At 61.5% G+C, this 23074-nt stretch overlaps 2 protein-coding genes across 2 annotated transcripts; both read right to left on the reverse strand.

Moving 5' to 3' along the window:
- Positions 1 to 770: 770 nt before the first annotated feature.
- On the reverse strand, positions 771 to 9452 carry LOC128147315 (maestro heat-like repeat-containing protein family member 2B). The gene is made up of 9 exons (XM_052799777.1): positions 9227 to 9452; positions 7962 to 8107; positions 7569 to 7731; positions 7081 to 7274; positions 6328 to 6465; positions 6215 to 6252; positions 1578 to 1724; positions 914 to 1053; positions 771 to 815 (listed from the first exon to the last, which is right to left on the reverse strand). Exons 1-9 carry the CDS (start codon positions 9302 to 9304, stop codon positions 771 to 773), a joined length of 1089 nt encoding a protein of 362 aa, XP_052655737.1. The 5' UTR covers positions 9305 to 9452.
- A 243-nt stretch (positions 9453 to 9695) lies between these two features.
- On the reverse strand, positions 9696 to 22819 carry LOC128147316 (maestro heat-like repeat-containing protein family member 2B). The gene is made up of 26 exons (XM_052799778.1): positions 22675 to 22819; positions 22181 to 22279; positions 21279 to 21430; positions 20814 to 20957; positions 20203 to 20295; positions 19639 to 19708; positions 19414 to 19527; positions 18885 to 18958; positions 18431 to 18550; positions 17306 to 17413; positions 16953 to 17112; positions 16531 to 16571; positions 16106 to 16247; positions 15365 to 15417; positions 14843 to 14950; positions 14475 to 14594; positions 14152 to 14274; positions 13132 to 13310; positions 12799 to 13051; positions 12411 to 12478; positions 11933 to 12068; positions 11449 to 11827; positions 11170 to 11369; positions 10832 to 10955; positions 9819 to 9925; positions 9696 to 9731 (listed from the first exon to the last, which is right to left on the reverse strand). The coding sequence occupies exons 1-26, from the start codon at positions 22817 to 22819 to the stop codon at positions 9696 to 9698; spliced, it is 3348 nt and encodes a 1115-aa protein (XP_052655738.1).
- Positions 22820 to 23074: the final 255 nt, after the last annotated feature.

Raw genomic sequence — 23074 nt, forward strand, 5'->3', positions numbered from 1 at the left:
TAGATTTTGGCTAACCCAGCTCATGCTAAGGCCTGATGTATGCTGGGAGCAGCACCATTAGGTCAAAGCGAGAGCACCGCGTAGGCAGGACAGGTGGCCAGAGAGAGCTAAAGGGCCATGATGCAGCCATTACCAGCTGCGGATGGCTGTCTCCGGCAGCCATTACCTTTTGTCTGGCAGTTTCCTCAGAATCCACTAACGTAAGGAAATGGTATAGACCCAGCCTCCAAGCTGGAGGGTATAAAACATCAGCTTACTCAAAAAGCTTTTGAAGCGGATCCAACAGCAGCTGAACTGCTGAGGCTTTCATGCTTCCTGGTGTGACACAGGGGACGCCCGCACCGTGATGGAGGAGGAAGGGTGAGCGCTCTCTCCGTTGGCTGGGTAATTAATGCTTTTTTTTGCTCATAGGTGCACGATATTAAGAGTTACAGATTATAAGCTGTGAAACCTTATGACTTGACTGGTGAAGAAGTGAATTCACGTGATAGACGAGTCTGGGAAAGGGGAATTGAGCCCCCGTTTGTCATGTTTGTTTATTGTATTTCTTAATGAGCTCATGAAATAAAGTTTAAATCACAGCATATGTTGTCCTGTACATTTGAGAGATCCAAATGGACCGTGACAAAGGGGAAGGCATGGGAACGAGACCGTGCCCCGAGGAGGGGAAGCCGTGAGCACCCTGCGCCTTGGGGCACAGTGTTGCTCCTCGCACGGGCAGGAGCCCCAGCACTGGGAGCTCCCGGGGAAAGGAGTGGGGAGCAATGGCATTAGTCCAGCTTGAGCAGCAGGATCAGCGCCTGGGGACAAAGTGCCTGCAGGAGGGCAGAGGTGCTGTCAGGTGAGACGCCCCTCTGCCACGGCACCCGGGGAAGCCAGGGGCATGGAGGGGAGCCCTCAACCCCCACCTCACCTCATGGTCTTGCAGTCGCTTGAGCAGAGAAGTCCCGATGGCCACAAAGGTAGTGACGGCCGCAGGGACAGTCCCCGTCACCCTGCCTCTGTCCTCAGAACGCACAGGTCTGGACTGGGAACGCACGCATGGGCAGAGAGCTGCAAGAAAAGAAAGAAAAGGCTTTGCTGGCTGCAGGGCTTCGCACCAGGGAGGGGTGAGGATCTTCCCAGACTGCCCCAGCACTAACAGCCTGTGCTGGGCTGTACTGGCAAGAGGGAAGTCAGTGGGATGAGGGGAGGGAGTCTTCCCCTCACCGCGGCAGTGGGAAGACCACCTTGGGGGACTGGGCCCATTCTGGGCTCCTCAGTGACAGAACGGCAGCAATGCGCTGGAGCGAGTCCAGCACAGGGGCCCTGAGCTGGCCAGGGGATGGACATGGGCTCCGCAAGGAGAGGCCGGGAGGGCTGGGGCTGGGCAGCCCTGACAAGAGCCGGCCAGCCCAAGTCACCTCTGAGCGGTCCCCAGCTGCCTCACGGAGGGCCGGGAGAGGATGGAGCCAGGACCCTCTGGGACGTGCCTGGCAGCAGGATGAGTGGTGATGGGGACGCAGCCCCCAGCACCCGGCTGGGACAGACACTGCCTCCAGCACGTATCAGACCCCAACCTCCCACCAGCCCCTCACCTATGAGCGCTCTCATCCTCCGCATGGGCAGCAGGATCCCCCGGATCGACACGCTGCTCCTCCAGGCAAAAGCCATGAGAAACTGGGGCAGCACCAGCCCCAGGAGGAAGATGTAGAGCCCAACCATTGTGACCTCACAGAGGTCTCCTGCGACATGGGGACATGTGCTGGGGACGCAGCAGCACCCTGGGGACCCCCCCAAGCCCAGAAATGCAGGATTTTCCATCACTTGAATTTGCTCATGGTCCTCAAACAGTTTTAGCAAAGAATTTCTCTAGACAGCCCTTCCCAGCTCTGTCCCTGGGAAGACTGGGACTTCTTTTCTCTCTCAAAAGAGAAGACTTTTCCTTAGGCAGGGGACTGATACTGGTGGGGTGTCCCAGGCCCTTGTGCCTGAAGGCAGGAGTCTGGAGAAGAACAAGCAGCAGTGGGTGGGGATCAAGTCAGGTGAAAGGCAGAACATTAAAGCAATTAAGTTTACTAAGAGTAGAGAAATGAGTCTTATGACCATCAAGAAGAAGAAATGTTTTTAGAGCACGCTACTGTTACTGTCTTTAGTGAAAGTAGAACTAAGGCAAATTATGTGCTGGGTTGAGCCCAGGTGGGAGCTAAGCCCTGCTCCCCAAGCTGGGCAGGCAAATCAGAATAAGGAACTGCTGCCATCAGTTTTCTTTCCCTCCTCTGGCCTTGCTGAGGGGACTGAAGAGCCTGTGTTTTTTTCTAGAGCCATAGGACGCTTTGGGTTGGAAGGGACCTTAAATGTTAGAAGGCTGTGGCATAGGCAGGCAAGAGGGGAGAGGCGTCCCTGGGTGGGCTCGAACCACCAACCTTTCGGTTAACAGACGAACGCGCTAACCGATTGCGCCACAGAGACTCCCGAAGGGAGCTCCCTGGGGCTTCCCAGCGGCAGGCAGATGTTTGGCCATTGCCAGGGAAGCGGAGCTTCCTCACGCGTAATGGTGACTTGGGAAGAGAAACACCACAACCCTCACTGTCCATCCTTCATCTAGGTCTTTCAGGCCTAGGGCCACCTCTGCCCTCCACCAAGGCACCCGGAGTAACCCCCTTGGAGGAGCTCTACATGTCTGCGGTGGGGACGTCCGTCCATGAGAGATCTTCAGCAGAAGGTCCCCTTCCATCCCATAGTGACCTGGGAAGCCAAGTCACCAGAGGCAGGGCTTGCTTTAGTCTTGCTTGCAGACCTTGGGCTTAGACAGCTCTCTCCAAACTCCTTGTTTCAGTATCATCCCTCTCTCCGCGTCTGCCCTCTTGATTCAGCTAAGGATGTCATTCTCCAGCCTGAGGAGCAAAAAGGGTCGACCACAACTCTCCTCCCTCCTCTGCCAGGCCCAGCCTTGGAAACCAGCTGGCAGCGTCGTGGGCAATAACAAGGGGTGGGAAGTTTAGGCAAGGGGTACGGGGAGGCATGGCCCTGGTGAAGGCTGGGTCCTGAGACAGCATTCCCAGAAAGAGTCATGGACATCCCTCCCCACTCCTTCTCCTCCCTCCACCCCCCGGACTAGTCAGGCAGCCCCAGCTCCAGCTGTGCTCCTCTGGCTCCAGCTGTGCTCTGCCCCTCGCCCTTCACCTTGAGGTGCAATGGGTGAGGAAGCCCCCGTGCGTCCCAGAGCCTTCGGCCCTTGGATGAACAGACTTCCCCTCAGCCCTCCTTCCTTGCTGGAAGGCCCCCACCCATCTCTGCTCCCTGGGGCTCAGGGCGATAGGGCCAGACCATGGCAGAAAGGCAGGGAAATCTGCCAGCCATTGCGGGGACACCCCAAGTGAGGTGGGGTTTGTCCTGGCCTCTGGAGGGATTTCTGCCTGAAGTTTTGAGAGCAGCAACAGGGACAGCCACATCGGAGTGAGTCGCCCATGGTGCCTGTTCTGCTCCCAGAGCAGGGAACGTCCCACAGCCCAAGCTCTGGGTCCCAGCACCCCAAGAGCTTGGCCCCCTCCCAGCCCTCCATGCACAGGCAGAGCCTGGGGACCCCTCACCTCCCACGGAGGTGGGCTGGCACAGTGGGACGGTGCAGCCTGGCCATGCCCTGGGGGACCACGGCTGTAGGAGTAGGGCCGTGCTGGCCTGGGGCTCCTGGGGGCACTCTGCCCCTGTGGGAGCTGGTCCTCACCTCCTGACCAGTGTCACAAGCTTCCCACCAGCCCCTCGCCTGGCCCAGACCTTGCTCCTCTCCCACGAGTGGGGCAGGAGGGGGCTGCTGGGGGAACCGGGCTGTCAAGAGTTAGGCTTGTACTTGCTCAGAGGAGAGTATGCTCTCTAAATAGCCTGTCTTCAGCAGCTGCCGTGGTTGCTCTTGATGTTGTCCCGGCTAATACAACAGGCTGGCAGGCAGAGCTCAGCCCCTTGGAGCTACTGCCTACGGGAGCCTTCCCACTCCACAGTTTCATCTGTTTGCCTGGCCTGGCCTGACATGAGAAGCCTCCCCCAAAGACATTTATCTCCAGGGACTCCACTCTGCAGCGACCTCTCTCCCTGTCTCTCTGGCTTCTCGGTCCTTTGCTTTCTTTCACGACTTGCAGCTGAACCAACGCGTCCGATCCATGCAAGCAGCAAGTCAGCGGCGGGGAACCAGGAGTTAGCAGCAGGTCTGAGCAGCTCTGTGCGGTTGGGAGGAGGCTCAGGCCATGTGAGGGCACTGCAAAGCCCGACGTGCAGGGGGCCAGGGCTCCCGCGTGCCTGGACCCGACCCCCTGCAGCGGTAGGGCAAGATGGGTTCCCTCCGAGCCCCCCTCCTACAAATGCCTGCCGTTGGAGAACGTCCAGCTCAGTCGCTTGCCCTGTGCCTGGCACACTCAGCTCCCAGGACTGCCGGAGCCCTCGGCACTGCAGGTGCCTAAAGGAAACTCCTGGCCCCAGCACCAGGCCTGGTGGCCGGCGTAGCCCACCTTCTTCTCCCATGGGGCAGCACAGGTGGGGAGGGCTGTCAGTCTCCTCCCTTGAGGCGGTGCTGCCTCGGATTGGTCCCCTCGGCTGTCACTGTGCCCTGGTTTGGGGCCCGCCCTTCCCTCAGGGCGGCCTCTGACTGGCCCCAGGCCTCAGGCTGCCCAGGTGCACCTGAGGTGATGCTCTCTGTGATTGGCCACCTGCTGCGGTGTGCTGCCCGCCCTCCCCTGAGGCGATGTTTCCTCCGATTGGCTGCATGAGATTGCTCCCTTGCTCCTCCCATCCCGTGATGGGGCAGGCGGCTTATCAGTCACCTGTGTGCTTTGCTATTGCCAGCTCTGATTGGTGGAGCTGGCATGCCCCGCCTCCAACCATCACCGCCCCCCCCCCCCCCCCCAGCACTGTGCCTGGCTTTTTGCACTCTTGCCACCTTTCCTGCAGGCCTCGAACCTTGACTGGTGGGTTACCTATCGATCACATGCCTTGCCCCCGCCTCCTCAAATGCGATTGGCTGTCCTGGGTCCACTGACTCCCCAGGGACTGCTGGGGGGAGGTTGCCAGGCAACCAACTCCACCTTTAGGGCTGCGAGCCTCAGGATGGAGCTGTGGGCCCTGAGGAAAGGCTGGGGGTCATCAAAGGCGGGTTTGGACCCTAAACCTGAGCATTTCGGCCCGAAACATGAGGCTCTGGGCACTACAAAGGACAGGCGTTCAGTTTGGATCACACGTGGGGTGGGACCCGCGGGACAGGGGGCTGAGGCTCACAGGGGCTCGCAGCCGGGCCAGCGTGCACAGCAGCCCAAGGGACAAAGCCCCGTCTCTGCTGGTGGTCTCCCTGTGTGGAGCTGCCCCTGCCCCCTGCAGATGTGCAGAGGCTCGCTGGGGGTGAGGAACAGCACCGGTGGGGCCTGGGTTAACGGGCAGGGGTCCGATGGGCCAGCCAGATGCTGGTGATACGGTCGGGGCTGTCCTGGGCTGTTCCCTGCACCAGCGCGGGCTGGTGCTGGAGGTGGTCATGCCGCGGTGGGAGGGGTGGCGAGGAGATCCCCATGGGCAGTGGGAGGGCACGGCAAGGCCCCAGGACCCCACGGGGAGACCCCTGCTCTGGGGTCTGTCCCGGCATGACTCCATTGTCCCCAGCCCGGGAAGATCTGAGAGGGGCCCCACAGCTGGCAGCCCCCAGCCTGGGTGTCACCCACACGTTGTCTCACCAACCGCGGGGGTGCTATTAGGGAAAGAACAGATACGCTCCCCTTTCGGTGTCTTTTGATGAGCTTTAATTAACTCCGTGGTGCTGGCTGGGGCCAGGCATTGCGGAGGGATTCCTCTAGCGCCTGCCTCACTCGGAGGTCCCTGTCGTCCTGCGGTCCCGAGAGATCTGGAACAACACCACAGGCAGCGCCGTGGGGACCTGGTCCCGGCCAGGTGCTCCCCTGGCCACCCTGCTCCAGGGAGCCGTTTGCCAGGGATCTTCCCACAAAAAGAGACATCCCAAGCAGCAGTATCTCAGTAAAAGCCCTCTGAACCCTTCCTTCCCCATCTCCTGCCTTACCTCAGCAAAGAAAGCTGTAGCTGTCACCCGCAGTTTAACTGAGCAGGAATCCAGCCACGGCAAGAGGTTCTTCACCAGACAGGGGGAGACGAGCCCAGCGTGGAGCAGGACCCTGTGCAGGGGTCACAAGCGAGGGACACACAGTTACCCAGGAAGGCCACAGGCCGGGCCTCCAAAATTCACTTGCGCCGATGCAGACACTATTCTTCAGCTCCCGACGGCTTCCCGGGCACGCCAGGAGGGTCCCAGCAGGACTCCCTGCAGGAGTTGGCCAGATGCATCCCTGGGGCTCTTACCTGCTCAGGAGACACACCCCCTCAGGGTAAGCCAGGGGGTCTTCCAGGCGAGCCCACACTGCCCAATTCACGAGCAGCTGCATCCATTTCTGCGCCATGCATTTGCCCAGCACCAACTCTAGAGCTGAAAGGAAAACCCTGGCAAAAGAAACAAAACGCAAAATAAACCAACCCAATCAAACAAAACAAGTCCAAATAGCACCACCGCCAGAAACCCCAAGAACTCTCCAATCACAGCAGGTTAGGGGAAGACTGATCTGCAGCAGCGCTAAATACCCCTGGAATGATGCTTCACAGCCTTCCAGACTGCAGCTAACGACACCGGCATTTTCTTCATGCCCCAGACCCACCGAAGCAGAAGAAAACCCACGCCTCTAGACCGACTCCACGCTACTTATCAGCCAAGGCCAACACCTCATACCTCTTCCCACCAGCCTTTGGCCAAGAATGACACCAGTGCCCGCAAGAGTCACTGCTCCCAGCGGGGGTCCCTTGAGGGAGCGCAATGCTATTGTGCGCGCAAGGGTACGCAGGAGGCAAGATGACGGCCGTCCGCAGTATGAGCTGCGTAAGACCTTCCTGCCTGGGAGCTGGAGTTTCTCCATGAAGGAACAGAAGTAAAAGCAACCACGACGACCGCTTTCCACATGTAGGAAGTGGGGCAGGCGAAGCCCTCCCTCAGCCGCACAAAGGCACATGCCTTGGCACGGGGAACTGAAGCCAGCCCCTCCATCTGCCCCTTCGGCTCCTTACCTGCACGGCTTCTCCACGTGCATTTGGCACTCGAGGAACAGTTCTCCCCAGCTGCTCATGAGCAAAAGCAGCCTCTCCTCACCCAGCATTTCACTGGCCCACCTCAGGAGGCTGGGAAGGAGGTGGGGAAGCAGTTGCCTGAGCTCCTCCGTGCTCCTCAGGGCAAGCACCACCTCGGAGATGGCACAGGTGATCTGCGGAGAAACGTGACCAAGAACCACCTGTTCAGGGAAGGCCTTTTCCCACCAGCCTGGTTCCCCCGCGTGCCCGGGGTGGGGGGTCACTGTCCGCAGTTGTCACTTCTGCGACAGCCTTGTGCGTCAGGAGTACCAAACTGGCCTGGCTCCCCACGCTCCTTGAGGCCGGCCCAGCACAGCGCCCTGCGAATCTCCACGGGCACCCGCAAAGGGCACCCGACTCCCTTGCGCCCAAGTATGAGTTAGCAAGCAGATGCCAAGCTGCAGAAATGTGTCTGCCGTTGAACGTACCGTCAGAGTCTCCAGAGCAGTCTGACGGTCGTGCCGCTCACAAGTGGAGGAGCCCGTCCCCGGGCGGTCGTTTCCTGCTCTGTTTAGTTTCTCCGCTAAGCACCTCAGGATCCGAATCCCAAGGATGCTTCTCCCCAGGCTCCTCCACAGCTCCACCGTGTCACTGCGAGGGAAGAGACGTTCACCCCTGAGCCCGCATCCTTGCGGTCCTGCGGTGCCCTCAAACCTCCTCACCTGCAATGGGGCTTACAACGCCCCACTCACAGCAGAGACACAAGCACGCAGTCTTGCTCGGGCAGAAAAAAAAGACCTGCTTCTCAACGGGACCCCCCAGGGCAAGGAAGCTGCAGGGTCCCTGTTTGACTACAGTGGGGAGGTGGGTAGTGCACGTACCTGTCCATGAAGAGACTCTTCTGGAGGAGACTGCTGATTACGGGCTCCTGGTGAAAGCGGGTGAGGAGAAACACTGCATGGAGCAGGAAGGGCCTGTGGGTGCTCTGCTGCATGTAGCTGTAAAGGGTGTCCAAGATTTTTGGCACCTGAATGGAAGAAGAGGAGAAAGAAGGGCTCGGTGCATCCTTTACCCCCTCCTGTGGGGCCCAGACACAGTCATTCAGCACATGAGCGATGCCTGCTCCCTTGACACAGAGTCCAGATCCAGCTCGAAACCTCACGCCTTCCACCCTGCCTGACCCTGGCTCACATCTGGAGCCCAGTGTGCTCTTGGCAGTCGTGCGCATGCACGCACACACGCACACACGTGCACACGCTCACACGCACAGCCTCAGTCGCTGCGTGTGCCTGGGCCCAACCGTATGAGCAGCTGCGTGCCCTGTGTGCACACAGAGGACTCGGACCCATTTCACGCTCAACGCTTGGCTAACTCTCCCCATGCGTCTGTAGCGATGCAAGGCCACGAACAAACACGCTCTTCGAGACCCTGAAGATGCCTTGCAGGGCCTCTGCAAGGGCACGTGTCTCCTTCCAGAGGAACCCAGTTCTCCAGGGATGCTTTTCCTTGCCTCTACCCTCCTGAGACTAACTTGAGTTAGTCTGCACTGCTTGAGCCACTGGTGGCCCTAGAGCCCAAGTGGAGCGCAGCAGAGCGTGAGCGGAGAACAGGAGCCTTGAAAGGGCAGGCACAGCACGAGGCCAGAGGCTCCCAGGCTACAGATGGGCAGCAACTAGTGGCTAAAGGAAGGGCACCTCACAGGCTGGGTAACCCCACAGTCGGGGAAAGCAATGAGAGCAATGAACAACTATCCAACCTGTGGAAAACCTAGCATGCCCAGCAAAGCTCAGAGTAGATGGAATTGGGGACCAGTGAAGAAAGAGAAGGGTGAGGTGGGTCCCGGGGCAGGGAGGACTGACAGTGACCCCAGAGGAAGGGGAGGAATGGCAAGGTTGGTGCCTCCCAGTGCCTCACTCATGGGAAGGACCCGGACCAATGGCAGACTTTGGACAAGAAGTGCCCATAGCCTTGTCACCAGCTGGAGCAGGCGCCAGCAGCGGGTGCTAACGCACGACTCGGACCATCAGTAGCCCCTTGGCTCGGCACACAGGCGGCATTTCTTGAGCCCATGCCAACTGCACAGGGTGTAGTGCAACAGCCAACAGGAGAAAAGACAAAGTCTAATGGAAAAAAAGCTCTCCTTTACCTCCTGGACTATTTCCTTTCTGCATTCCACCAGGAAGACGAACACCCACTTCCACACTGCTCTTGCACATGGGGGCATGACATGCAGCAAGCTGCCCAGGACGGCAGTCAGAAAGTCCACAGCCTGTGCTGCAGGGATGCATCTGCAAACAGCCTGGAGAGAAGTCAGGAACAGGAGAGCCCGCGTCACAGCTCTGCCCCAGCGATTCCGAAAGGAAAGGCAACTTGACGGGACCGTTAGTTCAGCAGTCACAGAGGGGCCAGTCACTTGACCCTCCTGCTGTGCCTACAGTGCTGCTTACATCTGGTGCCGCTAAGCGATTTGGAAGTGTCTACCCCTTGTTGTTTGCTTATATACTGAATTTGTATTCTGACAAGAGCACTCACGCACACACACGTGTGTGCAAACGCACACATCATGGTGTCTGCTCCAGCGTGCCTAAAGGACGGTCTTGTCTCAAAGCCTCCTGTTACTTGCTAACAACAGCTGTCCTGGACAGCTCGCTCTGGAGACAGAGACTCTGGAGGGGAGCAGGGAGACGTGCAGGAGCCCAGGAGCTGGGCCCCCACCCCACTGTTTTGGGGCCAGTTACCTTTGTTATTTCGGTGCAGGTCTCTGCCGAAGTCTCGGTGTGCGGGCTGTTCAGCTCCTCACAAAGGCACCAGATCTCATCTGTCTGCGGCACCTTCATTCTCTTGGCTGGAACAAACAGCAGGAGAGGAGTCACGTCTACAGAAAGCCAACCTCTGGCCCCAGATACCAATAAAGGAGAACCCAAGTGGTGGCAGGGAAGGCCACAGGGAAAGCCAGGGCCCTCCTGAACGTGGGGCAGCGGGATTTCCTGAGCCCCATAAATGGCTGACATATCCCGGGCTGGAAAGAGCCCTCTTCCTCCTTAAACCATTTGCTGGGGCTTCAGGGTTTCAGCAGCCTCTGCTCCTAGCAGCTGCGTCCCCTATTCCCACACAGGCCACCATCGTCTCTGGGAGGCAGGAAACCTCCCTGTGACTTCCTCAGCACAGGCAGACCCTGCTGCCTGAAGAGGAAAGGGTGCAAACACAACCCTTTGCAGCACGCTCTGGGCCTGCAGCTCAGATCTCTCCTCCCTGCCCAGTTTGCTCTGGGCAGCAAATTGGTTTCCTCTCTTGTGCTCAACAGGAGATTTCTTCCCTGCCAGGGATGACTTTGGAGACTGCCTGGGTAGCTGCCTGTCTCTCCAGGCTGAAGGCAGGGAGCGAGGGGGAAGGCCGCCTCTGAAACGTCGGGGACCTCATCCGAGCGAGCTGTCTGACCACCCTCTGTCTCTCCTGCAACGTGGAGGGGGACAGTCCCCAGCATTGGTGACAATGTCCTGCTCTCAGACAGCAGTGAGGGATGGCCCTGACCACCCAACCTCACGCACGCCCCGGGGAGGTGGGACTCAACAACACTCTCTCAGGGATCCTTCCTGAGATGGGCCGGGAGGCAGAGGGCTAACAGGGTGGGGGCACAAAACCAGCCGAGCACGTTGCCTCCCCCTTCCCTCCACGGGACCCCGGTGGCGCCAGGCCAGGAAGGCAGGGAGGATCGGGCTGAGCGAGGCTGGGAAGCGCCTGCTCTCCTCACCTTGCATTTGGAGAAGGTAGCCAAGGCAGACCCATGCCCTCTGGCGGCACGTGGCCAGGCAGTCGCTGGTCAGAGACCCCAGCAGTCCCACCAGGGAGCCGAAGTGCTTGTAGGGACATCCTCTCTGCAGGGGACAGCAGCAGGAAAAAGGTTGCAGGCAGCCCCAGCGCCCGCCCGCCTCTACTGCCCTGTGCAGCGACCAGGCAGAAGGGCAGGCAGAAGGGCTGCCCCGTAATCCCAGGGGCCCCGAAACCCAGCACCCAGCCGGGCAGGGCTCCTTTCCAGGGCCACGAATGGTGGGAAGGGGGCACCAGGGCACGCGGAGGGTCCCTACTCACCATGAGCTCGCATCGCTCCTTGCAAGCGCCCAGCACGTGGGTGAAAACCTGCAGGGCTCTCTCCCGCTCCCATTCTTTGGCTGAGGTGAGCCAGCCCTTCAGGACCTGGGGCAGGGTGCATCTCTCTCGCAACGGGAATCTTTCTCTCCCCGAGATCCCTCTCCCTCTCCCTTCTTCTCTGGCCCCTTCCTGGCGCATCCCCCGCCCCACCAAGCACTGGCCCTGCAGCCTTCACCGCCTCGCGCTCTGCAGCCGCCTCTGCCCTGCGTCAGGTCTTGCTGCCCTGCTGGCGTCTCCCCGCTCTGGCCTTCCCCCCAGGGCTGCTCTCGCCCAGCTCAGGGCTGGCTCTTGGCTTTCCCTCCATCAGGGCCCACTTCGCTGCCTGTCCTGAGGCTGCAGTGGCCGGGCGCTCCTGTCCCCCAGCCCCGGCCGGATGCACAGCCCCAGAGCAAGGAGCCAAAGCCCCATTTGTCTGTGGGAAAGGTATCCACCTCCTATCACCCACTAAGGTCTCGATTCTCTGCCCTGGCAACGCTTTCCCTGTTGCCCCGTGGCTACTCACGTGGACCACGTCGTCAAAGCAGGCAGAGGTCGCCTCAGCCTCCAGAAGGGTTTCTATGAGGTGGCCCAGATCTTCCATGCCTCTCCTGTGCAGAAGCTAAAAGCAGCAAAGGAGAGCTGAGGTTATGCATCATGGGGGCTGCCAGGGCGTGCTGAGGGGGGATCCTGACCCAGAGGTGGGCAGGCGCTGGCCGGTGCGTACCTCCATGTTCACAGCTGCCCTCACACTCTTCCTTCCCTTTTTCATCCGCTCCTCGGAAGGATGGGACAAAACACTCTGGCAGCACACTGCCAGCAGGTTGCGATTTTCCTTCCCGCTCAGAGGCGGCCTCAGCTTGCTGGCCAGAGGAAAAAGGGAGACAAAACAGAAAGGGGATTTACTAGCCCTCTCCAGGGTGGCTTAAACCACAACTGGGTCCCTCCTAATCGAGGGCCCCAAATCCAACGCCCCCAGCCCATGCCAGCGAGCACTGCCTTCAGCTCCAGCAATTCCTACCTCCTCCCAGGCAGCAGGCAAACCCCCACCAGCAGGTTAAGGAACCCCTGGGGCTCCCTTCTTCTGGGAGACACCTGGAATGGGGAACACCCTCCCACTCCACAGCCCCAGCAGCTCCTGGCCCCATGCTCAAGCTGGGCTGGGGCACACTGGGAGTGCCCAGAGCCTGGGGAACAGACCTCACCTCAACTCCTCCAGGGCCTGAAACACTCCATACACCAGCGAGTCCCAGGGCTCCCTCTTTATCCAGGCCTGCAAGTCCCAGAGACAAGCGCAGAGTTGGCAGCGGGCAGGGACACGGGACAGCCCTCCCGCCGCCCCGGGGACAGGCTCTGCTGCCAGGCCTGGGCAGATGCTGCCCCATCTCCCCCACGGAACCCCAAAGGCACTGCAGGAGGGACCCTGCTCCTCAGCCACAGCCACCCAGGACCAGCACCCAAGGGCCCCACCAGCTCCGGACACAGCTCCAGGAGCTCGCGTGAAGCCGAGAGACCATCGTGCCTCTGGGGAAACCAGTCTGACGGCGCAGCCCACAACTCCCCCGTGTGACGGCTCCAGCTGCGGACACTCACCAGCAGGGTCCGCGTCGCCTCCTGCTTTAAGGAGAGCTCAAAGCTGCCGCAGTCGCCCACAGCCTGGATGGCACAACTGACCTCGGCGATGCTCTGCACCAGGGCGAGCTTGAGCTGCAAGTCCTGAGGCCAAAGAGAGCAAAGCACCCCTTGAACTCTTTGAAGGGCTGAGAGGTGGAAGAGGAGCATGGGCAGGGGGAACCCACGGAGGGCTTGCATCTGGACGTTGAGGACAAACCCCTCCTTGGGAGGTCTTTAGGAAGAGACCGCCCATCTCGGTACACCCCAGCCCCGAGGGGCCGGAGCTGGGGCACCCGGGCATCCCCACCCTACGCGCCCTGTGCTCCTACCCTCTGTTTATCTCTGGACAGCCTCAGGATGTTGCCCATGATGTCTTTATCCACACAGGTGAGCAGCTGCTCCTTGGGGGCGTGCAGTGCGATGCCGCCGTAGGTGCGCATGAGAGCAGCACGAATGGTCTGGGTTCTCTCCATCTTCTGCCGCCGCTGTACCTGTGTCGACAGAGATGCCCTGAGACGTCAGCCCCGGGACTCCTGCGGGCTCCTGCGGCAGGCCCTGCCCCGCACCCTCGCCAGCTCCTTGTTTCCCCCAGCACCTCCCAGCAGCTCCCCAAGCCACTCCTCAAGCTGCGAGGGCTGGGGCTGGGAGTTGTTCCCACCCCGCAGCTTGAGTTCTCTCTCTTGGAGAGGGAGGAGGTGCAGCCAGCATCGCACACGCTGCCGGCTGTTATACCACTGACTCGAGAGGTCGGGGAGCTGTCTGGAACCTTTCTGCGGACAGGTACCCGACATAGCCTGTCACGGTCCTGCTCAGAACCGTGCAGCCTGTGCGGGTCAGTGGCGCAGATGAGCCCGGTCTGCTCACCTCCCCAGGCCAGGCTGCACTGCTCTCTCTGCAGGGCCCTGCCCTGCCCAGAAAGGCTTCCCCACAGCCCCCAGGTGGGGAGCAGAGCCAACGAGACCTCACCAGGCTCCTGCTCCCAGCCCTCAGCTTTGAGGAAGGGGCAGAGTGTCACACTGCGCCCACCCCCTTGTCACCAGCTCCTGCTGAAGTTAAGTCAGGGCAACGTGGCTGCAAGCAAGCAAGCAAGCAAGCAACCGCTGCAGCTGCCCCAGCTGGGTGGCTCTGACCCACCAGGTGCCAAACCCCATCCTCTCCAAAGACACCTCGGGGGCCCCAAGGCCAGGATGTCCCCTCTGAAACACAGGTCTCGGGTAGCTCTTCCAAGAAGGTTAATCTAAAGGCAGCTGCCACAGTGTGGCTGCTGCAGGTGTACAAGTGGAAAGGCGGCCAAAAAAGGAAAGCCAACCAGCAACCCCCTCGTTCCTTTACCTTCCAGCCCGTGGAAGCCTGGTAGGACCAGTTTCTGGTGAAAGCGGCAGAGAACATAGTCACCGTGCCCAGGACCAGGTGGAAGTGGCTCTCGGCAGCGTGGGACACAACAGAAATCATTCCCTGCAACCACAGAGAAACGGGGAGTCGGTTCCAGTCCAGGCATTCAGCTGTGGCCAGCGACAGTGGCCAGGCAGGACGTTGCAGCAAGCAGGAAACAGCAGCAACGGGGAAAGCAAGGAGGTCTGGAGCTGGGCCAGGAGCAGCCCTCCCTCTCCCCCAGGAAAATCCAGGGGATGCTCAGGACAGGAGCATCACCTCACCTTGGCCTCAGACAGCTCCACAGGGTTTGTGTCCCGCAGGAACCTCAGCACCTGCCCTTGGACGTGTCTGAGGTCCTGACAAGCTGCCAGCACCGTCCCAAGAGCCTTGTACAGGAAAAGCTGAAAGAGAAGAAGCCGAGCCCGAGATGCAGTCACGGCCCGACCCGTCAGGAGAGGGCTGGCCCCAGATGGACCCGACCACCTCCGGGAGCAGGCAGAGCCAGCCACAATGCCAGGCTGTGGCCAGCCGCTGGGGCAGCCCAGGGGAAACGCCTTTTGGGGACGAGGGAAAGGAAAGCAGTGAAATCTGCCTGCGTGGGCAGAGCACCAGCGCCAGCTCCAGCCCCAGTGCCGGGCAGGACACACACCTTCTCCCAGGAGCCGGCAGCAGAGCTGCCCAGCCGCTGGCTCAGCTCCTGGCTCAGGCCTACGGTCCAGGCCTCGTCCTCGACGGGCTCCAGCGACGCTCGCAGAAACTGGTGGTGAACAGGAAAGGAAGCGAGTGTTCCACTTGACCTTTCCAGGCTCACGTGTCCCGGGACGCTGCGGGGGAGAGCTGCCGGGAATGGCAGTCTCTTCCCCCACCCCACCCAGCCCTCTTTTTTCTCCTAACGCCTCATGTGAGACCCCCCGGCAGGCCGGACTTAGAGGAGGAGGCAGTGCTAAGGCGCATGCCACAGCCTTAGAAGGCATTAGCCATCAGCCGTGGCATGTGTGCAGGCAGCAGCTCCTCTTGAGTGGGCAGGCACCTACTGCCGGGGGAGGCGCAGGGTGCTCAGGAGGTGCCCCCACCTCCTGGTGCCTACACAGGCAGCCCCGAGCTTCCTCCCACAACTTTGCTCCCTCTTCTCCCCCCTCGATTTGTGACACCCCCTGCGAGGATGCTGTACCTTAAGCACACGGCGCTCCCACTCTGCAGAGGCCAGGGAGCTCTCAGTTCTGCCTAGGAAGCAAGAGGAAGCAAAAGCTCTCGCAGCTATTTAAGCTCACACCAAAGACGAGTCCGGCGCTCTCCTCTGCAGTCCGTCCTCCCAAAAGTCCCAGGCCATCAGGCCGGAGAGGGCCTACGCGAAAGCCCTTGCGAGGCCAAAGACACGGGAGGGATCCCAGGGGCAGTCCTCAGAGGCATTGACTCAATCTGGGGAAGGACGCACTGACCGCAGCAGATCCCCACTGAGCGACTGCAGCTCCCAGAACAACTCCAAGCACCCGGTCCCAACACAGGTTTTCTCCCGAACCACCCACTGCCTTTTGCCCATTTCCAGCCCTTCTCCCAGGCTACTGCCGAGGACAGCTGCTGCAAACCTCGCCTGGCCTGGGGACTTGGTCCTCCAAAGCCGAGGGCTGCACCCCCGCCAGGAGCACCAGTCCCGTCCCTCTCCCAGACACCATCCTTGGGTGATGCCAAGACCTGCCCTCCGAGGGAACATCAACGGCCCCGTCCATCCCCTGGGCCGAAGTGGTGCCAGGGGACAGCTGCCCCCAGCCTCAGCACCGGCTCCCTGGAAGGGGAAAGGCAGCGGAGCAAGTGCTGGGGAACTGGGGGCAATTCCCCTCCGTCGCGCCGGGCAGCTGTGTTTTCCTGCCCCCCTCCCTCCCCTCCAGCCTCTCCCTCCCCACCTGCACTTTACCTTCCAGGTACTGCAGCAGGAGGGGGATCTCGGTCGCCCACGCCACCCCCAAGCCTCTGTGGATCCTGCCGTGGAGGGCCTGCAGCAGCTGCAAGGCAGCGACTGCGCGTTCGCGGCTCGGGTAAGGAGCTGCCGCCACCACCTAGAGGAGGGCAGGAGAGAAGGGTCGCTCCTGCCGCCAGAGCCACAGCTTCTCCCAGCAGGGAGCTCGGGAGGGAGCTCGGTGCCGCTTGGCTGGCAGCAGGCAGCCGATGGCTTCACCCAGGGTGCTGCCAGCCCTGAGAACGGAGTGGGATCCCTGACGGGCTCGGGCATGCTGCCTCCTGCTTGGGGGCTCCCGGCACTGGCCTCAACAGCATCTCTACCCCAGGATCTCCCACCACCCCTGGCCAGAAAAGCTCTTTCCCCAGGGCCCCGCTACTCACCAGCAGTCGAGCCAGCAGGGCCTGGGGAGCCGGCAGCCGGGCTGTGGGGAGGCAGAAAGGCTGGCTGAGCCGACGAGCCTCACACCTCCGATAGCCCCACACAGGGCTGAGGGCTGAGAGCAGCTGCGCTGCAATAGCGCTGGCTGGGGGGCTCCCCAGGGCTGCCCAGCAGGAGATGAAGGCAGCTCCAGCACGGCCAGGAGCGAGCCCCGGCTCACCAGGAGAGCGCTGCGAGCAGGAGAGCCGGGCCTCTGCGCCGGGCAAGGGGCCACGCAGGGCAGAGCGCCTCGTGCCCAGCAGCAGAGCCTGTCTCTGCCCTTTGCTTTTCCTGGGCTCCTGCTCAGGGCTGGTGGGGCGCAGGGAGATGCGGGCTGGCCTGACCCCTGGCCAAACCCAGCAGCAGCACTCGCTGGGGCTCCTACCTTGCTCCTGGGAGTCCATGGCATCCGGCTCCTCCTCCTCCTCCTCGCACCCCGCTCTCTCCCGTCTCTCAACCAGGGCTCGGAGACAGCGGGAGAGCGGGATCAGCATGCCGCTGTACTGGGCTGGCACCACGTACTGCAGCAGCCTCGGCCACAGGAGCTGCAGAGAAGAACCGGGCAATTCGCCACACTGGCATTTCCACTCAGCTCGAAGACGAAAAGGACGGGCTGCATTTCCCTGAGCCTGGTGCGCTTCAGCGCACGAGGGGACAGGCTCAGGGCCTGGGGGAGCACAAGGAAAAATGTCCTGAAGGCAAGAAGTGGCCACAGCAGCAGGGCAGAGGGCAACTTACTTTGGTCATCCCTCTCAGAGTGACGTCCAGGGAGCCCAGGATGTCCATGCACAGGGCTCGAATTGCTTTATCCTCTGGGTTTTCCCAGGCAAAAAGGCCTCCTGCCACCTGTAAGACAGAGTTGGCAAACCCCCAGTTCCTCTCGGCTCCCAACTGATGAGGCTCAGGCACGCCTCACCAGTGCTCCTCTTGCTCCTGTGCCCGCCTCCCTCCTGAAGGCCAGACGGACCCAGCTCGAGGACCGGGTCCCAGACCCTGGGAAGGACTGGGAAGCCTGGGAGCAGACAGTGCCGCTGCTTGTCTACACGGGCCCCTGGGGCCCAAATGCTGCTGTCGTGCCACCAAAGCAGAGGTGAGGAACGTGCCCTTCAGCAAGGCTGTGCTCAGTGCCAGCCCTGGAGGCAGCACACCCAGCCCGACGGATGTGGAGGAGCACCCAGAAGCCCTTTCCTTTGCCCTGCTCCCAAAGCAGAGCCTCCCCGGGCCTCAGAGCAAAGCGACGCACATGGATCTCCCAGCTAGAGGGAAGGTCCGGCCAGAGGGAACGTCCTCGGCCAGTCAGCGGGAGGCTCGGCCGTCCCCAGCTTTCACCTCCTGGGCACCCGGCTGAATGCTGGGAAATGCTCACCACAGGGACTGCCAAACGGCCCGTCCCCTTGCCAGAAGGGATGTGGGCCCCCAGACTGTTACTGGATGGGCAGGGTGTGCTTTGGAGGGCCAGAGCACGAGAACACCACAGAAAGCTCCTCTAGCCAGGCCCGCCTGTCTGCACTGCCTCTGTTTTGCTCACCGTCCATCAGCATTTAAGGATGGAAGATGTCCTGCCCCTACAAGACCCTCCCTTTGCAAGGCGGCTTTGCCGGAGGCGCCTGTGGGCACAGCTCGGCACCACAGTGCCGGGTGGCATGCCGAGGTGTAAACCCACGTCATCCACTGACATCTCCACCAACATCGGCACAGACACCCACGAGGAACGGCCATTCGGAAGCGGCTCTGATGGCAGTGCCAGCGCCGATGGCTCTGCAGCATGGAGCTCTCCAAGGCCAAGGCCGCCGGCAGGAGCTCTCAGCAGGGTCCTGGCACTGGTCAAAAAAAAAAGCCCTGGGTGTCCTGCTCTGCCCTTACCAGTCTGCCCGAGGTCCGGCTGAACTCGCTGAAGATGTGCCCCACCACATCCCATGGCCAGCAGCTCTGGGATCCGGAGCTGAGCAGCTCCCTGCTGAACTCCAGAACTGCCCTCCGCACCTGCCAGGGGGGGAGTGTGCTTATGACCCTCCTGTTCAAAACCCAAAGGGTTTGCTTGGGGGCAGCCTTTGTGGCTCGCAGAGAGGTGGCAAGGCCACGGCAGAAGCTTTCGCTCCTGGCGTCAGGGCTGGGCTTCAGCACCAGGCTGGACGGGCATTTGCCCCACAGAGCACAGTGACCTCCCCGCTCCACTCTGCCAGCTCTCCCCAGGGACGAGCCATCAGCCACCACCTGGGCAACGCGCCAGCACTTCCCCAGGCCCCCTGGCTCTGTCCCAAGGGAAAGGGTTTCTCTGCCTCCCCTGGTGGCACCCTCCCTTCCCAAACCAGTTCACCTGGGCACTGGGGTCACTGCACAACGAGCACATGGCCTCCACCACCTGGGGCAGCTTCCCTCTCGCCGCACGTCCTGGAAGAGATACGGAGAGGTGTGCATTGAGGCAGAGCCCCAGCGGCAGAAGGGATCCCCTGAAGCTTCCAATGGGACAGAAGAGCGGGGCCTTCACGGGAAGCAGCGGCGTGGCCGCAGCAACCCCACTTCCAGAGGCACGGCTATTTTACAGGGACTGAAGGCTATGGCAACACAGAGAACACGAGAAACAGCACGGGTACGAGCAGCTCCTGTGCAAAGCAGCCCACCTGCCCGCCCACCAGCCTGCCCGTGTTACAGAGCTTGGAGCGTCGTCCCTGGTGTGCCGGCATTTCTAACTGCCGGGGGAGAGCCCTGTTGCGGGGCGTCAGCTCGGCTGGGGGACCCGCTCTTCGCAGCTCCCTTTGGGTGCAGGTGCACCACTTTCGGCCCGTTCCTGCCGTCAGCCCAGCAGCCCCAACCCCTGCCTTGCGTCCCTGCTCTGTGGCACTGACCGTCAGAGTGGGCCAGCACTCCCAGCAGGCCCAGGGCTGCCACGCGACCGGCCTCACTCCCACCGCTCAGCTGGGAGTGCAGAAACATGCCTGTCTCCTCGGGGCGCATTCGTGCTGCGGGGAAGAAATCGCATTCTGCATCAGCAGGCAGCTGTCCCCAACAGCCAAGGACAGGGAGAGAGCTGCCACGGCACGGTGGGCCATCGCCCAGTCTCCTCTCCTTACCCTGCAGCATGATGCAGCGGGACAGCACTGCCTTCTGGGCCAGGCCAGGCTCCTCGGTCACATCAGAGAGCTGTGGGAACAAGGTCCATTTTAGAGAAAGTGGCATCAGTGCTGAGAGGGACTGAAAAGAAACGGTGCTCTCCGTTCTCCTCTCCCTGGGCACTCTGGGCGTGGGACCCACAGCCGAAACCCAGCCCACCCCATGGTGGCCCCGGGCACGCACAGAGGTTTGCGGCAGCCCAGGCTGCCCAGGAGCTGAGGCTGAGCAGCGCTGAAAGGCTGCCCTTAGGGTGCTGGCGCTCCAGAGTCCTCCTGCGACTTGGCCGAGAGGGAAATGGCTGTGGGAACTGGGCTGCCCCTCAGGCCCGTTCCAAACAGCCAGGGTCAGGCCTCCTGCAGCCTTAAGGTGGCACCTGGATCGAAGTCCTGGCGTGCTCCGGGCCTGCAGGAAGGTCCCAGCGGAGGAACGCCCTGCTCTGCCCTGCCAGCCGGCAGGTCTTTCCCCTCCGCGGCAATCACGGGTGCAGGCCCCAGGCTTGCGGCAGGGCGCAGGGCTCCCCTTACCTGGCGGTGCACAGCGGTGCTGATGGCAAGAGCCGTGCTCTGCGGGATTGGGGTCTGAACTCCCACCAGTATCTCCAGGACATAGCTGAGGCTCTACAAGAGAACGGGGGGGAAGAGGAGGCTAAAGCCACCTAAAGGCACTTGGGAAGGGAGAAACCCAGCACATCTGGGATAAGGGGAGTCCCTAACATCAGCTCCCAGGGAAAACCCCGATGAGCAGAGCAGCATCAAGAGGGTCTCTTTCCTCGGAACGGAGCCCGGGCTTGACAACTCAGTTTCCCACTCATCAGACCTCGCCAGTCACCGCATGGGACTGGACATGGCCCTGGGCATTCGGGCAAAGCTCTTCCTGCACACAGAGCCCCAGGGAGCTGGCAATGCCTCCCTTCCCGAGCAGATGAGCCCCAGGGACTCTTGCCTCCCTCCCGCCCTGCCCCGGGTTTCTCTTTTCTTGCCCAAAGAGCCCAGGAAACCTCAGGCCTCCTCTGCTCTTCCTGTTCCTTCTCTAAGGGCTTCCCAGCTTCTCCTGGCACCCCACAGCTCCCCAGTGCCTCTTAGCACTCGCACAGACCCACCCCAGCAGCCACGCCGGGCCCTGCGCAACATCTCACCTTGGTGACCCGGGAGGTGTCTCGGACCTCCTTGTATTGCTGCAGGAGCCAGAGGAGCTGCTCCCAGGTATGCTCTCGGTGCTGCTCCTCATGCAGAAGGACCCCCAGCATGGCAGCCACTGCCCCGAGGACAGCCTGCTTGTCCTGAAGAGGGAAGGGAGAGGCTCCGCTCGGAGGGCTGAAGGTCTGCCTAGTGCTCAGCATCCCCTGGACACCGGTCTGCCCTTCCCACTGGGAGGGGTTTCCCTTTCCCTTCTGCCCTGCAGAAGAAGGGCTCGCTCCAGAGGAGAGAGAGCACTTCCCCACCCTGGTACCCCAGCCCTCCCTGCAGAAAGGCCCCAAGGCTCGGCTGCTTCCCGTCGGGAAGCCCCTCGCCCCTCTGCTCGCACCCCACTGGGCAGAGACGGACCCACTGGCACGGACATCCCTGCTGCAGCCCCAGGCGTGGAAAGCAGCACTTCTCACCTCTTCCTCCTTGCAGTCCAGCCAATTTGCCACCACATAGCGGAAGACCGGGTAAATGGCTTCACAGAACTGTGCCACCCCCTTGCGAGGGAAGGGGCATTGCTCCCAGCTGCACAAGTATGTATGGACTCCTTTCGACCATTGCTCCAGAACTGCAGCAGGACAAAGGAGAAGGGAACATGTGAGAGTCTGCAGCAGGGACGGTATCTTGCATTCACGCCCAAGCCTGCTTTAAGGACAGTCCCAGGCTCGGCAGGGCTCAGCCCAGGACTAGATCTGGATCCGAGGGCAATCTGTGTTCTTGAGGTGCCTGGATTCAAACACCCCACTGTTTCTCTCCTCCTCACACCCATCGCACCTTCTCCTCAACAGCCCCTTCCCCTCTAGCATTTCTCACTGCAGACCCTTCCCTTCCCTTCCCTTCCCTTCCCTTCCCTTCCCTTCCCTTCCCTTCCCTTCCCTTCCCTTCCCTTCCCTTCCCTTCCCTTCCCTTCCCTTCCCTTCCCTTCCCTTCCCTTCCCTTCCCTTCCCTTCCCTTCCCTTCCCTTCCCTTCCCTTCCCTTCCCTTCCCTTCCCTTCCCTTCCCTTCCCTTCCCTTCCCTTCCCTTCCCTTCCCTTCCCTTCCCTTCCCTTCCCTCATACTCGCCCTTTCAGAGCAGGGAGTTTAATCCCAGAGGGAAGCGGGGGAACAGAAACCATGGGAAGGGACCCAGGAGTTTCTCTGTGCAGCGCTGCCGCGTCCTGCCCACAGAAACCTCCAGGCCTTCCCCCGCTCCTCCTACACACTCGCTGCAGTTTGGGATTGCCGCGGGCTCACACCCACCGCGTTCCCTCTGAGATCACAGGGAGGCATCGAAGGCCGCCCCTGCCCCTAGGACCCCAGCCAAGGAGCCGACACTCACCACTGCAGACGGCATGCAGGACCTCGCCGCTCCCCACCTGGGTCAGCACGGCGCGCAGGGCGAGCAGCGTCATTCCCACAAAGGGGATGCACCGCAGGGCTGCAGAGGAGGCAGGGACAGAGGGACCGAGAGGGTCGGTGAGAGACACGGGAGACTGGGGTCCATCCCTGCCAGGGCTGGGGCTGCTGGGCCACGCAGGACGTGCCGGAGGGCGTGGGACGGGCTGCCTTCCCCAGGGGGGACACAGGGAAGCCCTTTGGGGAAATGGGGAGGACGGTGCGGGGCCAAGACCCCGCGGGTTTGTCTCCAACAGGTTCCCGCCCTTTGGGAACTGGGATCGGGCTGATAAGGCAGAGCTGCCAGCTGGCCCTGGCACGGAACAAGGAGGCACGGCAACTCCGTAGCCCCCCAGTTCAACACAGGGCGTTTAGGGAGGGGGAGGATCCCTTCTCCTTGTTACCACAGATCTCTACCCAAGGCCCAGGGTGCCATACCATATCTGCGGGCCATTTTGCCCAAGGTGAGGAGCACAATCTCATCAGGGACCTTCCTCATGGCCTTCAGGTGGCTCTGGAGCTCCGACATGACAAAGTGGAAGTGGGAGCGGGCCAGAGCTACCAGGACGTCACTCGCGGCCATCTTCACGTCACCTGTCACACCCTGCAAAAGCGTCACAGGTTAAACACTCCGGAGAAAAAGGCTGAGGCACTAGGGCAGGCTGAATGACCCCATCTCCTCTGCAAGACCCCTCGGGACAGCTGTGCTCGGGGCCGAGCAGCTGCTGCCTCTCGTACCCTAGGACAGGCGAGCAGTTCCCTGGCGAGATGAGGGAGGCTTTTCCCCAGAACAGCCCTGTGCTGCTGCCCCCTCTCCCTCTCCATGGAGATGCCAGGA

The sequence above is a fragment of the Harpia harpyja genome, chromosome 10, assembly GCF_026419915.1.
Source record: "Harpia harpyja isolate bHarHar1 chromosome 10, bHarHar1 primary haplotype, whole genome shotgun sequence".
Classification (NCBI taxonomy): domain Eukaryota; kingdom Metazoa; phylum Chordata; class Aves; order Accipitriformes; family Accipitridae; genus Harpia; species Harpia harpyja.

Excerpts from the sequence above, each read along its gene's own strand:
- LOC128147315 (XM_052799777.1), bottom strand. The coding sequence starts at position 9,304 with ATGCCCCCATGTGCAAGAGCAGTGTGGAAGTGGGTGTTCGTCTTCCTG. Across the intron at positions 7,732-7,961 it reads AAGAGTCTCTTCATGGACAG|TGACACGGTGGAGCTGTGGA; the intron begins GTACGTGCACTA and ends CTTCCCTCGCAG. Across the intron at positions 6,466-7,080 it reads CACGTGGAGAAGCCGTGCAG|GGTTTTCCTTTCAGCTCTAG; the intron begins GTAAGGAGCCGA and ends TTCTTTTGCCAG.
- LOC128147316 (XM_052799778.1), bottom strand. The coding sequence starts at position 22,819 with ATGGCCGCGAGTGACGTCCTGGTAGCTCTGGCCCGCTCCCACTTCCAC. Across the intron at positions 18,959-19,413 it reads AGTGCTGGCCCACTCTGACG|GACGTGCGGCGAGAGGGAAG; the intron begins GTCAGTGCCACA and ends TATCTCTTCCAG. Across the intron at positions 17,113-17,305 it reads CTCTGAGAGGGATGACCAAA|CTCCTGTGGCCGAGGCTGCT; the intron begins GTAAGTTGCCCT and ends TCTTCTCTGCAG.